Source organism: Gymnoscopelus microlampas, assembly GCF_963454915.1.
Source record: "Gymnoscopelus microlampas genome assembly, chromosome: 6".
In the NCBI taxonomy this organism is placed as follows: domain Eukaryota; kingdom Metazoa; phylum Chordata; class Actinopteri; order Myctophiformes; family Myctophidae; genus Gymnoscopelus; species Gymnoscopelus microlampas.
In genome coordinates, this window is record NC_139943.1 from 49578955 (window position 1) to 49597504 (window position 18550).

At 42.6% G+C, this 18550-nt stretch overlaps 2 protein-coding genes across 2 annotated transcripts; one reads left to right on the plus strand and one right to left on the minus strand.

Annotated features, from left to right (window-relative positions):
• Window positions 1-812: 812 nt before the first annotated feature.
• LOC311047036 (E3 SUMO-protein ligase ZNF451-like) lies at window positions 813-2126 on the plus strand (the record flags this gene model as incomplete). The annotated part of the gene is made up of 1 exon (XM_084059619.1): window positions 813-2126. One exon carries the CDS (start codon window positions 813-815, stop codon window positions 2124-2126), a length of 1314 nt encoding a protein of 437 aa, XP_083915745.1.
• A 5528-nt stretch (window positions 2127-7654) lies between these two features.
• LOC311047464 (P2Y purinoceptor 1-like) lies at window positions 7655-10004 on the minus strand. Its single transcript, XM_084060198.1, has 2 exons — window positions 9903-10004; window positions 7655-9592 (listed from the first exon to the last, which is right to left on the minus strand). The coding sequence occupies exon 2, from the start codon at window positions 9540-9542 to the stop codon at window positions 8544-8546; it is 999 nt and encodes a 332-aa protein (XP_083916324.1). The 5' UTR covers window positions 9543-9592; window positions 9903-10004; the 3' UTR covers window positions 7655-8543.
• Window positions 10005-18550: the final 8546 nt, after the last annotated feature.

Here is an 18550-nt window from a genome sequence, read left to right on the forward strand (position 1 = left end):
GTAATACTCCTGATGTGATATAAAGTGTTGTGTGTGATCATTGAGGTTGGATAATGAAACAGAAGGTATTTGGAAAAATGTAGAGAGAAACCCATACAGTATGAATGTAATATTATTATGATTGATAATGTGTATTGCTAAATATATTGCATAAGACATAGTATAAGATGTGTCAATTGTGGGTGACTGTGTCAAATGCTTTCTTGAGGTCAAGCAGCACCATATGTATACATTTTCTTTTTCTTTGTCTTTCCTGATCTGGTCAGTTAAAAACAATAAACAAGTTGAATCACCTTCTAAAACCTGACTGGTATTTGTTAAGATACTCCTTAAGCAAGCCATTAATGTATTCTTATAAAACAATGTTGGAGTATAAATACTGGTCTGAGTTACTCAAGTCGTTTGTGGTACCTTTTTATAGGATGGGATGATTTGGATGATTTGGTTTCTCATGGCATCCAGGTTTGTTAATATCAGGTCGTCATGGTTACCCAATACACCTGTGTGATGCAGGTTGTCGTGGCTGCTAATCAGAAAGCTTAGAGGCCAATCTAACATCATGGACCCCCTATTTGTGCATGTCTGACCCGGAATTCCATATTTGGGCGTGGCTTAGTCATCGTGACCTCATTTAGGTGGTGAGAGCGTCACTGAAGGACAGGTTAAAAGCCACTCACTTTCCCAAAACGAACCCCACGAGTCTCCGGCAGAGCTTTCTCTGGATCGAACAGACAATTCAGAGCGCGTTACGTTCTGATTGGACACCCCTCTTCCTAGTCAACAAGTTGTAGTCCGTTGAGTTGTTTTTCCACATGGCTATTAGAAGCAATGATGATGCCAAGCGCTGTGTGGACATGTGGCTAAATATGCCAGATCTTGAGCCTGGCGTGGTCCATACTAGTCCTGGAATAATAAGACACAGCAGTCGAAAACGCAGACGCGACTTTTCCCGCGGCGATATTTTAACCAAACGCACCTGTCCAGTGGTTAACAAAGAACCTGATTTGCTCTCTACTGGTTCTGGAAGAATAGTCAGCCGCGGCAAAAATACTTTAACCAAACGCACCTGTCCGGTGGTCAACTGTGGTCGGGTTTTTGACAACGCACATCTCCTCATGGGTCACATGAAAAGGTTCGATCACTCCCCTTGCGATCCGACGATCCACCTTAAAGGAAGTCCCTCATCAGAGCTCTTTGCCTGTGTCGCTTGTGGCCTCCATTTCAAAACCAAGGAAGCATGGAAAGGCCACGTTCAATCCAAAATCTCCTCATCCGATGCTGCCGAGGGCCACCTCATCACTCAGACCTGTCAGATGATTGTGTGCTTTGCGTGTCCTGCGTGCTACCTCCTCTTCAACGGCGGGGACGAGTGCCTTCAGCACATGTCAGACAAAAACCACTTCACCGATTCAATAACTCTGAGCGCGTCCAAAGGAAGAGCGCTACCTGTTCCCATGCCACGCTACGCTAGGAATCGTGTCATCGCCTTGTGCAAGGACGTACCTTTCAGTGTCCGATGCACGATTTGCCGAAAAGCACTAAACTCACATCAGACGGCTCAGGCGCATTTTAATGTGTCTTGCAATCAGGGCGGTGCCATTGCTGTAGCAGATAAAACAGTGGTGCAGATAGTGAAACGGCTCGAAGTGCGAGGACAGTGCTCTCTCTGCTGTGAGATGTTCCTCACCCGAGATGAAATTGAGAGACACGACGAATCAATGCAGCACGAGGCAGAGGTCAACCAGACTATGGACAGAGCAATACTCCAGTACAGCAGCCTGAGTGAGATTCAACATGCCAAGAGGGAAAAAGAGAGACAGGACCTGACGCTGGCATGGTTCTGTGAGTGTGGTCAGCAGTTCCCCGAAGAGGTCACGGCCTGTAAGCATCTCCTGGCAGTCAACCGGATTCTCCACCAATGTGGCGTTTGTGGCAAACGCATGGGCGAAGCGCCACTCGCCCGCCTCCATATGAGTCGCTCCCACGGAGGGGCTCATCTCCACAACTACTTCTACCATTGTTGTCGGTGCACGGTGGACTTGCCACGATATGACGACGTCCTGTTGCATGTGTCAGACGCTCACAGCAGCGGTCACGCCCACATAACTGAAAGAGAGGTCGTCTGAAAGAGACGTCATTGTCATTGGTCACCGGTGCAAGCCAGCGATTAGAGTCTTGTTCTGGATGTTCACTCCATACTCACAGGGTGCACCCTCTATAGCAAAACGATGTGACACTTTGTGAGCCTGTAGTTCTGCTATTTCTGGACAAAATGTGTGTGCGTGCGTGTGTGTGTGTGTGTGTGTGTGGGGGGGTGTGGGGGAGGAAAGTGATGAATGGACAAAAAAAAGTGTTTAACCCATTCAGACCGGGAACGCATCTTCATTTTAGATTTCTTTGGCTATTCAAAAATAGCAGATATACAAGCTCATAGCGTGCCGCGCTATGAGCTTGTAGCTCTACTATTTTTGAAAAATCGTGAAAATGTGAGCAAGTCTTTGAATGTATATTTTTTAAAGCAAACTTTTCTAAAATATTTAGTTTCAGGGACCACCAGAAGCAAAGATTTGAGTTACAAAAAATCGTATTCAAAGATTTGCACAAAATAATGTAAAAAATAGCAGATCTACAAGTTGATAGCATGGCACTCGGTGCCGCGCTATGAGCTTGTATATCTGCTATTTCTGAATAGCTAAAGTATAAAATAAAGGTTAAAGCTCAAATCTAAAATGACACAGATGCGTTCCCGGATTGAACGGGTTGAATCAAGTCAGGCCAAGCAAAGCCGAAGCGTTTGAAGTCAGCTTTTCATTACAGACTGGTGGGGAGACAATGCAGGCCATCCTCCAGGAGGCATCATTGAGTAAGTAGAAGACCATCCACATCAGAGGAGAAACCATGGAGGAACCATCCTGCAAATGGAGGAAGGGATAATAGGTTTGCATGTCCTCCTCCATGTTAGAGCCAAGCACCATCTCCAACTCCCAGAGGAAGAGGAGTCTATTATCAACTGGACTATATTGGGTGGTGCCCAGGGACGTGCTGGCCACTGGGAAATTCCAGAACGGCCGCGCCATTTACGGGCCGCCAAACGGCCGGTGGGCCACCCCAAAAAAAATATTGAAAAATTGTTTTGCTCCCGTTTTAGTATTATTATTATTACGCGCCCCAATTATTAGTTACGTTACTGTTGGGCTGGGGCGTTTTTCAGCAGTGGTGTAATTTACATAGGGTTGCTGGGTTAAAACGCGTTTATTGCTGTTTATTGTTAGTTTATTGTTTAGCTGTTTATTTGCATTTGAGTTGAGTTTTCTTTGAGTTACCAGTTCTGTGGGAAGCTGCTGACAGAAATGGACATGATGGGCTGGCTAAAGGAATGGGGATCAGCTGCTTCATATCTGAAGCTAATGTGGACAATTGGACTGCACCACAGTCTCCCTGCATCATGGGGAGGGGCAGGGGTTATTAGAGTGTGTTTAAGTGGTAGTCAGTTTTTCCCCCCCCCTTGTGTTAATGATACGGGTCCCAAGCTAGGTCGGGTACCACATAACAGGATTGATTTTTGGTTCACTGCCTCTCTGAAAAACAGAGTAAACAATCACAGGAATGAGGACATGATCCTGTTCACTTTCATTCCTAATTTTCCTCTCCATTTATTCACACTAATACAACCAAATATCACAATAAATCAACATTTCCCCATTCTGCAATAATGTCTCTTTTTAGCAAAGTCTTTAGTACCTTCAAGGTGAGCATGAAATGTGCGTGTGTGTGTACAATTCTTGTTCTTTTCCAAGTTAAGTATATATGTGACTGTGTGTGTGTGTGTGTGTGTGTGTGTGTGTGTGTGTGTGTGTGTGTGTGTGTGTGTGTGTGTGTATGTGTGTGTGTGTGTGTGTGTATGTGTGTGTGTGCGTGCGCGTGCGTGCGTTCCAGGTAGGTATGGCATGTATGTGTGTGGGTGAATATGTGTTGAATGTGTTGGTGTTTACAGGTGAGTATGGAATAACTGTTGTGTGTATGAGCTGCTGTCCCTTAAAATACATTAGCATATTTCCACTTTCAATGTTCACAACATAACTGTAACAACCCGTGCCCTGTACATAAAGACACATGGGTTAAGGGCATTGCACGCACACACACACCACACAGCTGTGTCCGATTCATAATCAAGACCACCAGCCAGTTTGGAAGCAACTGTTGGAAGTGACTGTGAGTGATATGTCCTAACAAAATGTCAATACTATAATGTCAATACTGTTGAATGCATTTACAAATTCACAAGTAATTCACACAGACTTTACAGGGATAAAACTGAGTTAAAAGGAGTTGCTCATTGTTTGTCACCTGTAACGCCTCTGCAGTACGGGCACTGTGGGTTGAACTGCCAAACAGAGCATGGACTAAACCATGTAGCTTAAGTAGGGGAGGTCCCAGTGGAAGGTGTCATGTACTGTAGAGGAGGAGGGGTGTTTCACAATGTTTATGGGCAAAGTATTCTATGGTATTCGGAAATGAATTCAAACACAAAATGGTGTTCAGTCTGAAAGTACAATATCTATTTATGTGTTGGGTTATTCATGATATATTTGTCAGCTTGTAGATAAGCTATTTTTGAAGGTTAATTGCTTCCTCTGTTGTGGTAGGATCCTCTCCTATAAAAAGGAGACTGCAGTTTCAGAGCTTCAGTTATGCTCGGGCGGGCAGAGAGCTAAGAGCCCACTCAGAGTTGCCAGGGCCCCCTCATAGGGGTGTAGCCTAGTGCGCTTTGTTTTGTTCTTTTCCCTTTTTGTGAAGTTTTGCATTCATTTCCTGAGTTTGTTATGTTAGTATTTTTTGGCCAGTATTATTTTTGTTATTCGAATACGTCCGCACTGTAAAAAGCTACACTGACTTTGGTGGGGGAGAAGTGGGAGAAATAAAAAACACAAAAGAGCATTTCTGATTGTTTTTGGAGTGTCGACCTCTGGCCAACTTTACAATAACCATTTGGCTTCAATATCTCCATTAAACCTCATAGTCATCACATCACAATGAAATACATTCAAAGGCCATATTTCAGCATTTGTACTGGTCCCATATAGCTACCATCACATAGTGCAATTGGTTCAACATCAAGTTGCATCCGATATCAAATCAAGGATCAGTCTCTGTGCTACATAAAGCCACATTCTTTAGCTTAAAGCCATTTTCAGCAATTGACTGTCTTTTCAAAACATCTGACACATCATCACAGGGATTATTAATTAGAGTGGAGCATATTCAAATACACTCAAACACAATAAATGCACTTTTGCAATAAAGCCAATAATCAATAAAGATAATTCAAGCACCCAAATACTTGAATATATAAAGAGTAACAATAGAAAAATATTATAAATGCAAATATGTTGGTTCATCACCAGGTAATGAAATAAACCAAAGTTTAGCTGTAGATAATGATTACAAAACCCTTCACCAATAATGTATCTGTCAAGTGTTCAGGTAACAAACATTGAAAATGTTGTGGATAAATGTAAACAAGTACATTCCTGTGTTCAGTACACAACAATGCGAACGCCATCTTCAAAGGAATAACACGAGGCAGACGCCATTATGCAATCAATCAGCACGTCAATTTGTGGACTTTTTACCGTTTCTTAAACTCTACATTAAACACTCAAATCAGTCATTAAACCCCATCACAGTCTCTTCACATAAACATTAAACCTTTTAGGAGTTAAGTTAATATGTTTTTCACAGTGTACTGACCTGAAAAACAGAGTAAACAATCACAGGAATGAGGACATTCACTTGCATTCCTAATTTTCCTCTGAAGGAAAGGGGGGAGGCACCCAGCAGACCTTAAAGGGGACCCTTAGGCAACACCCGCTGCACAAAGGTTCCGCTTCTCATCCCAAGTGACCTACAGTGAATTACTACTGATATTATTTTGGCTTGTGACCATAGGAATAATACAAATAATAAAAGTACTGGACAATACTTTAAATAAAAAGAGTGCATTCACATTTTCAAAAAAAATAAAGTTATTTCACAAAGTTGCTTCACATTTGTGAGGGTATCACATCAACAGTAGTCTCAGTGTGTCTGTGTCTCTGCTTCCGACCAACTCGGTCCCTGACAGCCACACTTCTGCTCTCACCTTAGCCGTGTTTCTGGCTTCCCCCTCCGCTCGCCTCTTTGTTACATCCTGTATAGGTGTATAGGAGTAAAAGTATTTAGTTCTGGTTTCTCAGTCATCTCTAAATTTCGTTTGTATAGTTGTTTCTGCAGGCTTATTTAATGAATAAAATGTAATCTTGTCCAATCTGTATGGTCGACTATGTTGATACAAGATAACTTATACATTTGGGGTGGTTACAGGGCCGGACTGGGACCAAAATTTAGCCCTGGCATTTTGGTCCGGACCGCCCCCCCCCCCCCCCCCCCCCCTTCACTGTTTCACTGTTTCAGCCCAGCCCTGCACATGAACTCTGTGGCCGCACTGAGGCGCCTGCTGGAAAGCATCCCAGCCCAAACATTAACGTAACTAATAATTGGGCCGCGCGACTCGGATATGACCGTAATAACCCTAAAACATTTTTAAAAATATATTTAAAAAAAAAAAAAAAATAAAAAAAAAAAAAATGTTTGGGGCCCAGTGGCCCACTGGCCCAGCGGCCCACCGGGCATTTGCCCGGTACGCCAAATGGCCAGTCCGCCGCTGGGTGGTTATATTTTGTCTCCCTGCTCTTCTATTGAGACATTTAGACCGTGTCAAAGGTCATGTCTCACCTAGCCACAGGATCTGTCGTGAATTTTGACCAGATGTGTTAGCATACGAAATCAGAGGTTGTTTGTGCGGAGACCAAGCAAGTCGACTTGTCTCTGTGCCGTCTTGTTTTGACAGGGTGAAGTTTGCAGCTGTGCATGTAGGCGTCATCTTGTTTTGACAAGGTGAACTTAACGGTTGTGCGTGTGGCTACTGTACACATCCTCTGCTCATGAGAGCAGAGGATGTGGTCTAGCACTGAGAAATCTCTGCAGGCATGGATGCTGATTTATGTTGGGTGGGTAGGGTGCTCAACAAAGTCACACACACATCAACTAAGTTTTAACCCCTTAATCAGAAATACCTGATGAATGTCAGTTGGCAATTTGCTGTAAGTGAAGACGGTGTGCACGATCACCATTCTTTCCTGTCTCATGCACTGGCTGCCTGCTCCTACGCACCTGTCCCAGTGTGCAAAAGGACCTTTAGTTCTTTTTACTACATTTAAAGTCATACAATTTGATTATTGGCTGATGATGAAACCATAACTGGCATAAGGACTTTGCAGATTACAGGGAGAGAATGACAGAAATCTGTTCACAATAACACACAGCATCAGAGCGGTACATCATGCATCCTGTGCACGTTACAAAGCATCACACTACTGTACAGTCATCCGACCGACACATTTCCTGTTTCCCAACCCACAGGATTGGCGCCAATGTCTCTGCAAAACATGCACTGAACAGTGAGAATGTTCTGTTTCTATGTCAACTGTATGCATGCAGAATGAGCATGTAAGGTATTGTGTCATATCACCAGATGTTAATTATGATCTGGTGAAAAAATATGTGTAATCACTGCAATCAAAACGCCCTTCATGTCAGTTACTCTTCTATGCATTCAATTTATTTATTTCGGGTTTTTTTTAGAACAGATGGCCTCAGTTTAAAATTAGCTCCATGTCCTAATCTTTGAAGCTGAATGTTATTTTATCTTGACAAAAAGGTCACAGTTGATGGCCCTGGATCTGAGAATTTGTACCGAATAGATTTTCTTTATCAATAAAGTACATTAAAAACTGGGATATAATGAATGTGATCTGAGAGCAGCTTTGTCAGCAATGTGTCACTCATGTGTGACTCCTGTTATTTCCTTATGACAAAATAATAATCTTTTGAGGTATTGGGGTTCACGCTGGTCCCGAGGAAGATTAAGCTAGTAACTCCCATCATGATTACTCACATGGACTATGCAGATGACATTGCCCGAGACTCAGACAAAGCAGAGTATGTAAGGCATACACAAGCAACTGGCGTCCCGGGGGCCTCATGCGGCCTCCACCTAATGCGGCCCGCAGGTTAATACTGTATATTATTGATTTCAGCTGTTACAATTCCAAACATGCAAACATGACCCGCTTTAATTACTTCAGTCTATATTAGTAGCTTAATGACTAGTATTCAAATGTTATTGTCTTTTTTATGTCCAATGTATTTGTATTTAAGTTCATAAAGTTAACATAAGTATAACAAAAAGCACTTGAAATTAAATAAAAATGTTACTTTTCAGGATTCCAATTCAAAAACAGCAAAAATAGCAGATCTACAACCTCAAAACCTAGATGGGGGTCGGCAGCTAAAATACATATCATTTTGGGGGTCCTAGACATCATAAAGTTTAACAACCACTGATTATAGCACATACGTTTTTCATTGTAGAATCGTCCTTAGGTTTCAGGGTATATTACAAAAACACAGACAGGATAAACATCAGCGAATTAAAATGGTCACTAGTGTTCAACTTGAAGACCTGTGGTGAGAAGAATTTCCCTGGGTGGGGTGATGGGTGTCTCCTCGACACCATGACAGAGCCGGACCCGCCTGAAGAGTTGCCTGAGCCGATCGTAGAGCCCTTCGTTCACGAGGTAAATCAGGGGGTTGAGGGCACTGTTCAGACACACAAGTCCACGACTCGTCTGATGAGCGATGTAGACTCCATAAAACCACTCCTGACACAGGCGTTCTTTTGTCAAAATCCTTGCCTTCAGGTTGAGGTTCTTAAATACGTGATAGGGGATGTAGCACACCAAGAAAAGCACAATCAAAATGAACAGCAGTCTGAGGCATTTCTGTTTCAGCACCTTGTCAATGTTTTTTTTGGTGCAGAGAACTACGATCATGTGTCCATAGCAGCCCAGATTGATGAGTAAAGGGATGCAAAAGCCAGTCAGTGTTCGTCCAAGACTGTATGTCAGGTAGTCTTTGACCTGATCATCAGAAGAAGTGTCAAAACATGTTGTCTTCCCTGTTTGGTTTCTGGATGTTTTATCAAAGAACATGTCTGGAACAATCTGAACACACACCAAGACCCAGACCATTACCGTTATAATCACAGAGTGGGTCTGAGTAATTCTCCCCTTGACTCTCATTGGATGGACAACAGCCAGGTAACGATAAACACTTATGCAAGTGAGGAAACCGATGCTGCCATACAAGTTCAAGTTGAAGCAGAATCTTGTCATCTTGCAGAATATGTCTCCAAAGATCCATTCACTCCCCTTAGCATAGTAGACCAACAGAAACGGGAGTGTGAGCAAATACAATATATCCGCGATTCCAAGGTTGAAAACAAAAATGTTGATGTTCCCCAGTTTCTTCCAGTTGTGGAACAAAAATTTCAATCCCCAGCCATTTGCAATCAGACCAACGATGAATACTGTAATAAAAACACCAGGTAAGAATTGACGTGGAAAGCCAAAGCTAAATTGTGGACATGAAGAGTTCGTCATTCTGTCTCCTAATGAACTGTAGGTGGATGCAGATGAAGTTGATGTAGAGGCTGTGGAGTTTTGAGTCATGGAAGAAAGAGAGGTGATGATTTTAACATTTCCTGTTCATAGTCTATAGTTCATAGTTCATAGTCATTTCAGTAAGCACAAAATCCTACCTGACATACCCTGAAAATAGCAGTTGACGTTTAAACAACTAGAAAACATTTCTGAAAGGTTAGTTTAATGTCATCATACATACTGTACACTTGGCCGATATGAAGACTTTTTAAAAGGATTCATCAGCTTCATCTTACAGTATACTAGTATAATGTACAGTCATACAGTTCTACTGTTTGCATTTTCTGGTACAGTCCTTACCTGTCAATGAGTTCTGTCTAGTCTGTCCAAGGTCCTTGTCAGTAGAATGAGCTTTGGCTTAAGTCACACTGCGTCAGATACAAGTTTATTTTCCCTGTTCAGAAAAAGTGGCATAATGGGCGGAGAAAGAGCGAGCGCGCGCGAGAGAGAGAGAGAGAGCGAGAGAGAGAGAGAGAGAGAGAGAGAGAGAGAGAGAGAGAGAGAGAGAGAGAGAGAGAGAGAGAGAGAGAGAGAGAGCAAAAGATTCCGCAGAACAGGGAGGAAAGAGGAGGTGTCAGACACAAGTTGATACCTGTTTTCTTAAAATGTTTTCTATGTCCTGGTGAGATGAAGTGGTGAGCTGGGAGGAGAGACACACAGAGAGGTTGACCACCTGGTTTCCTTCCCACATAAAACATCTGTTCATGTCCACACATGACACAACATCATCAGAAAATAATTAAGTGGAAAACAACACACATGCAGACAGAAAACATGCAGGCAGCAAACATGCAGACAGAAAACATGCAGGCAGCAAACATGCAGACAGAAAACATGCAGGCAGCAAACATGCAGACAGAAAACATGCAGGCAGCAAACATGCAGACAGAAAACATGCAGGCAGCAAACATGCAGAAAGAAAACAGGCAGCCAGCAAATATGCAGACAGCAAACATGGAGGCAGAAAACAAACATGCAGACAGCAAACATGCAGGCAGAAAACAAACATGCAGACAGAAACCATGCAGGCAGCAAACATGCAGACACAAAACATGCAGGCAGAAAACAAACATGCAGACAGCAAACATGCAGAAAGAAAACAAACATGCAGACAGAAACCATGCAGGCAGCAAACATGCAGACACAAAACATGCAGACAGAAAACATGCAGACACAAAACATGCAGACAGAAAACATGCAGACAGAAAACATGCAGGCAGCAAACATGCAGGCAGCAAACACGCAGGCAGAAAAAAAGGCAGCCAGCAAATATGCAGACAGCAAACATGCAGGCAGCAAACACATGGCCGGCAAACAGGCAGCCAACACACATGCAGGCAGCAAACAGACAGCCAGCCAGCAAACAAACATGCAGCAAACAGGCAGCCAACACAGAAAACATGCAGCAAAAAGGCAGGCAGCAGAGCAGGTGTCATAATGTTTCCTGAGGCACAGGAGAAGAGGGGGAGTCAGGCAACAACACAAGGGGAGCTGCCATATTCTCAGTGGACCTGATTTCTTTTTAAAGAAAAGAATGATAAAGGTCAACAATAGAAACACCAGAAACTTGCAGGAGTCATCACCATGCCAGCTTGTGATGGACATGCCATCAATATTTTATATTGCCACGGACATGCAAAACAAGTGATCAATAATATTACCAGAAACGCATAGGCCTAGCCCTAAATGTATACAGTACTAATACTCCTGATGTGCCATAGTGTCCATTCTATTCCACTGCACTATACATTTTAAAACGTGCCACTTATCAAACAAATCCTATAATACATTGGAAAGATGAAAAGCCATAATTTCCCCGTGTCATTGTTTCGCACTAAACACAACAACAACATATCACATGTCGCTAACAACACAAGCCACAACGCGCGCAATTCATTTACGGGTGGCGTAGGCTACTTTTCATAGCTCACCACACATCTGCCCCCTCGGAGCATAATTAATTGCGGCCAGCACAAACTCACAACATTACGGTCGACCATGTTGTTCCCTAGCGTCACCGCCGACCACCGCCGAGCGACACCGAAACACCGCGAGCCGGACAACATCACGGGTACACCATTTTGTTCCCTTTAGCTTGTGATTGTGAACTCCCAGGGGGTCCGCGGACCCCCATGTATATACATATTGTATATACATATATACATGTATATACAGGTCCCCCATGTATATATATATTTTTAATATATATATTTTATTTTTTCACTTTTTTGGGGGATTTTTTTGGCCCACGATTTTGGTACCCCAAAATCAGCGCGCCCTCGCTAGAGCCCCCTGCGCGGCTAGCGGGCAGGCGCCCGGACCTCTAGTATTAATACAAATAAAATCTAAATTATATTGGGGGAAAAGCCGATCTACAAGCTCACAACCAATCACGGCATGTTGTGAGTTTGTAGATCAGCAATTTTTATTTTTTTTTGCCTATAATGGCTAAAATGTCAGGGTTAAAGTGGTTAGCTATACTTTAGAAAACCTGGAGACTGTGAAGTCGTCCTATACTGGCAGGAGCAAAATGGCCACTTAGCCGCAAAGGTGAGTGGGTGCGTAATCGGCGTATTATACTATGGTTATTATTATCATATAGACAGATGGCTTTTCAGAGGACAGTGTTTACTTGAGGACAAAAGGAGACAAGACGTTCTACCAGCTAAACTAGTTTTTTGTTTGTCAAGGTAGCTTCAATAGTTGTGGTTTCCATGAAGGTGAACAGGTACTATAATCTGTGTTGATGAGAAAGTCTATGGTATGCCTGCCAACAATGGAAAAAGATACTTGAGTGTCACAGCGGGTCATTACGTACATGATGAGTGATTCATGAAGGGCATAGCAGGATTTAACCCAGGATTAACGCAGTGTCACAATAGTTTGATGCAAAGGTGCCTAATTTTGATCAGAGGTTGAGGAGGAGGTCTGATGGTGAGGCTGTGGATTATGATTGTGGCGTGTTACTATAGTTATGGGGCCAGGCTTCCAGCATGGACCCATATTGTTATTCGCATTATTCCATTTCTTCTTCTTCTTCTTCTTCTTCTTCTTCTTCTTCTTCTGCCACTTTTGGCAGTTCTGGCTGAACCGTGCAGTCGCTTTTTATGAAACTCGGCCATATGGTAGATGGTCATGAAAAACGATCAAAAAATAATTCTCACAATCTTTCGTCCAAAGGTGGCGCTATAGCACTCAATTGAAAATGCCAACTTTGAACAGGTACAACTCATGCCCTGTTTGACCTACAGCCATGAAACTTGGATACACATATGCGTCTCCTCATGCTGAACAACTTTCACCCTCTGACTTTTGACCTCTGACCTTTAGATCTCCCACCATTTGGAATTATATGAAAAACAGTTAAAACCTATCTCCTCCTGGGATTTTTGAGTAATCTGCACGAAACTTTTTACACATGAACTTTGGACCTATACCAAAAAACGTTTGCAAAATATCTTCCATAAGTGAAAAAATGAAGTTTTAATGAGCCAATGAATATTGCAGTTTTATGACAATTATTCATCTGCCCCTAACACATACATGCAGACTTACCATTCTTTGAAACTTTGCAGAAATGTAAAGGGCCATTCCAAATATCACTGAAACCAATCTTACTCTAATTGGTCAAACGGGGGCGCTATAGCAATTTTTTGAAAATTGAAACTTTAAACAGGCAAAAGTCATGCCTCGTTTGGCCGACAGCCATTAGACCTGCTTACACATGTGCCTTGACTAATGAGGAACACATCTATCACGTTGACCAGTAAGCACCGCCCTTAGATTGTCCGCAATCTTGAGCAGTTTGAAAAACACTTAAACCCAGGATTTTTCAGCTATTTGCGTGAAACTGTATGATCTCTGTGATCTCCTTTTTCACAGGTTCTTGTCTGTTGGTGGCTTCTCGCTTAAATGTGTGCCCCACAACCTGAAGGTCACCAGTTCAAGCCTCACTTAGTGCAGACTTCATCCAAGTTGCATTTCACACAACATGACTATCAATGAATACATCTGCAATTGTTAAAGATAACATGAAATACTTAATTGAGTGTTTTTTACATACAGCTGATCTACAATCTCACAACTTTTCAGATAGCAATGAGAGTATGTTTTTTCAATGTATAACATACTTCATTGTGAAAATAGCCAATGTACAATCTGACAACTTTTAATGGTTTGTGAGCTTGTAGATCGGCTACTTTCACTAATTTTGGTTCTGAGGAGATGTACAATTTCTTCATTGGTAAATGGTTTGTGAACGAGTGATCTTAGTGTTAGTGAAACAGGGGCTTGGAAGGCAAGAGTTTGTGATCCTCCACAGACAATATCAGCCTGGACAAAGATATAGCACTATAGGTAGTGTTGCAGCTACCTAAGAGTGCTTCATGACCGTAAGGTTGCCGGTTCAAGCCTCACTTGATGCAGACTCATTTAAGTTGAAATGCAAAAAACATGACTCAATCTATTCCGTTTCCATGGCGCTCTCTCTCTCTCTTCAATCTATTCCATTTCCATGTCTTTCTCTTCAATCTATTCCGTTTCCATGTCTCTCTCTCTGTCTCTTCAATCTATTCCATTTGTCTCTCTCTCTGTCTCTTCAATCTATTCCATTTGTCTCTCTCTCTGTCTCTTCAATCTATTCCATTTGTCTCTCTCTCTGTCTCTTCAATCTATTCCATTTGTCTCTCTCTCTGTCTCTTCAATCTATTCCATTTGTCTCTCTCTCTGTCTCTTCAATCTATTCCATTTGTCTCTCTCTCTGTCTCTTCAATCTATTCCATTTTTCTCTCTCTCTGTCTCTTCAATCTATTCCGTATCTCTCTCTCTCTGTCTCTTCAATCTATTCCGTATCTCTCTCTCTCTCTCTCTCTCTCTCTCTCTCTCTCTCTCTCTCTCTCTCTCTCTCTCTCTCTCTCTCTCTCTCTCTCTCTCTCTCTCTCTCTCTCTCTCTCTCTCTCTCTCTCTCTCTCTCTCTCTCTCTCTCTCTCTCTCTCTCTCTCTCTCTCTCTCTCTCTCTCTCTCTCTCTCTCTCTCTCTCTTTCAGGGGTGGCCATAGCTGAGTGGTTAGTGAGCCCGCCTAGGGAGCCAGAGACTCTGGTTGCCCCAGGTACGATTCCAGGCCAGGTCAGCAAATGTATCGATGAAATGAAATTTGTCCCTGAGCAAGACTCTTAACCCCTAATTGCTCACAGGCACTCATTGGAAACAAGACCGCAAGGACTTTCATGAACTGACCTGTTAAAGGAATTATCATTTCTCTTTCTCTCTCCTGGCCCCATATTATCGCTGCTTGCAGCTATATTTATTGTTATTATTGAAACACTTTCTCTTAAGTGACGAAATCAGCTTTACATGTCCAGGACTGGACCTCCTTTGCCTTGGTGCTCCTTCTCAACAGATGACATCTGTTTTTGCTCTTTTCCTGCACCATTTTTCACTGTGTTCTGACACACCTCATACACTCCATTAATCCATCGTCTTAAAAAAAAAAAAAAATACTATCCCACAAAGGATTGAACGCACGCTTTGACATTTTCAGGGAATTAAGGCAGCTATTAGCAAACATTACTTCTAGCTGACTAGTTGTCCTCACCTGATCCAAACATGGACGGGTACCAAGTACAATACCACAAATCTCTTGCAACATATTAATGAGCATGACATCCCGACACTTTGAGTCACCAAAATTATTCAAACATTTTTTTTATTAGATTGTGAATATTTAGAAAAAATATTGACAATATTTTTCGTAATTTCTCAAACCAAAAATGGCCGTGGACATAGACAAGTCTTGCCACGGACATGTTTGTCCAGGACGGACATGTTGATGACCCTGTAAACTTGGGATGCAACAGTTAATCGAACTGACGTTTCTGGAATTTCATCTTTTTAAGGGCAAGGCCAGTTGGTATTTGGTGTTGGAGAGACACACGGAGAGGTTGTCAAACTGGTTTCCTTCCCACATAAATTATGATATGATTATGTCCACTCCACACATGACACAACATCACTAGAAAATAATGAATTGGAAAACAACAAGCAAAATGAGAGACACACTGTTACTGAACAAACACTAAAGATTCAAATACATTATTTAAATTAGAACATTTTACCTCTATAAGCTACCCATTTAGCCAAATACGTGTTGTCTATATGCTTTAGTAAATTGCAATTCAAATCCAATTTGTCACAAACTTAAGCAGGCCTACAATGTTGAGGTACTTGTACTTTACTGGAGCATTTCCAATTTCAATACATTAATTTCTACTCCTCTACATCCCAGAGGCAAATATTGTACTTTTACTCCACTACAATTATTTGAAAACTTTACTTACTTTGTAGATTTGTATTATTATTACAAAACATACATTAACCACTTCAACCCGCTTTGGCCATTTGAAAATAGCAGATCTACAAGCTCGCAACACGTTGGGAGCTTGTAGATCTGCTATTTTCAAAATAGGATCTATTTTGAAATAGGACATTCTGCATAATTAGTATTCTACTTTACTTTAAATACATTTTGATACCAATACTTTTGTACTTTTACAGACTTTTACTTTGCACCTTAATCCCATGTACTACGCAAAACTATTTTTTGCATTTCATCGGTGAAACTGCATTTGTTCAGCTCTGTGAGTCTTCAGAGTCTTCTTTTCCTTTCGGCTGTTCCCTTCAGGGTTTGCCATAGCGAATCATCTGTCTCCATCTCACCCTGTCCTCTGTCTCCTCTTCTTTCACACCAACTAACTTCATGTCCTCTCTCACTACATCCATACATCTCCTCTAGGCCTGTTGGGGCCACTATATTTCCATGGCAGTTCCAACCTCAGCATCCTTCTACCGATATACTCACTATCCCTCCTCTGGACATATATGCAAACCATCTCAGTCTGGCCTCTCTGGCTCTATCTGTAAATGTAAATGTTATGTAAATGTAATGTTATCTCCAAAATATCTAACATGCGCTGTCCCTCTGATGTACTCATTCCTGATCCTATCAATCCTTGTTACTCCCAGAGAGAACCTCAACATTTTAGTCTCTGCTACCTCCAGCTCTGCTTCCTCAGTGCGACTGTCTCTAAAACATACAACATAGCTGGTCTCACCACTGTCTCGTACACCTTCCCTTTCATTGTCTCCGCCAGGCCGTAAGGCATGGCGAGAGAGTATGTTTTACCCTCCGTCCGTGTGTCCGTCCGTGTGTCCGTGTGTCCGTCCGTCCGTCCGTGTGTTACCACCAAATCTCCGGCACCGTTGGCCCGGTCGCTGCGAAACTGTGCACACACACTCCCTGGATGCCAATTCAGAACCTCTGCCTCAAATTTTTCACATGGGCCTGTTATAGCGCCACCAGGAGGCCGATTTGTGCAAAACCCATTTTTTTCACATTATTCCTACAGTTTTTAACCAAACGTCATGCAAATCGGTACACAGTATCTCTATAGTCATGTGATCAACCCTGATCTGTCCGATTTCCCATATTCCATCCTTATTGGTTAAGGTTGCCATCCAAAGTTTGCAGGATTGGTCCGTTTTGAACAAACTGCCTCAAACCATGAACGCAGCGTGCGATTTCCGTGAAATTTCACACGCACATTCCCACTAGGCCGAGGAATAAATGCCACCCTTTTCACATTGGCCTGTTATAGCGCCACCAGCAGGTCTAATTTAGCAAAACACATTTTTGGAACAAAATGCTTCAAATCATGAATGCAGTGTCCGATTGCCGTGAACGACCTAAGAATAAATGGCACCCTTTTCACATTGGCCTATTATAGCGCCACCAGGAGGCCACAATAACGTATCTGACCTGGCGGAGACCTGTGCTCCGAGGAGCACTTTATCTAGTTGCTGATACTTTCCTATCACACATCAGGCCTGACACTTTTCTCCATCCGTTACAACCTGCTTGCACTCGTTTCTTCACCTCTTTTCCACACTCTCCATTGCTCTGGAATGTTGACCCTAAGTACTTAAAATCCTCCACCTTCTTTACCTCTACTCCCTGTAACCTCACTGTTCCACTTGGGTTCCTCTCATTCACACACATGTATTATGTCTCGCTGCGGGTAACCTTCATTCTTGTCCTTTCCAGGGCATATCTCCACCTCTCTAGATTTTCCTCTACCTGGTCACTGTGCTCTCACTACAGATCAATGTTATCTGCAAACATGGGGATTCCTGTCTAACCTCACCCGTCAACCTGTCCATCACCATAGTGAACAAGACGGGGCTCAGTGCTGATCCTTGATGCAGACCCACTACCACCTTCAACTCCTCTGTCACATTGTAAATATGTACTGTATGCTTTAATGGTCTGTTACACGTGCAAAAAAAACGGACATTTGAAGGAATTCATAAAACCCCCCTGGACAGACTGGACAGCCCCCCAAATGACAACATGTTTAGGTAAAAGAGGACGTACGGTCACTGTGATCAAGACGTACGTACCTGTCCGATTTTTCCTGGCTTCCAAAGTTTGCAGGAGTGGCCCGTTTTGAACAAAATGCCTCAAATCCTGAACGCAGCGTCCGATTGCCGTGAAACTTTCCCATTAGGCCAAGGAAGAAATGCCACCCTACATTTTTTTAAATCGGCCTCATGGTGGTGCTTCCCTGTCATCTATGGTGCTTCCCTGTCTTCTTTGGTGCTTCCTATGGCGCTTCCCTGTCTTCCTACAGTATGGTGCTTCCTATGGTGCTTCCCTGTCTTCCTACAGTATGGTGCTTCCTTGTCATTTACGGTGCTTCCTATGGTATTTCCCTGTCTTCTATGGTGCTTCCTATGGTGCTTCCCTGTCTTAGAATGCTTCAAATCTGTGTTTAGTTTATTTTTTTTGTTTAGATGAAAAACTGAATTAACATTGTAAACAGGCTGAATTGAAAGTGACACAACGCATCAACCCCAATGTATATAGGCCCACCTCCACTGTGGAGTAACCATAC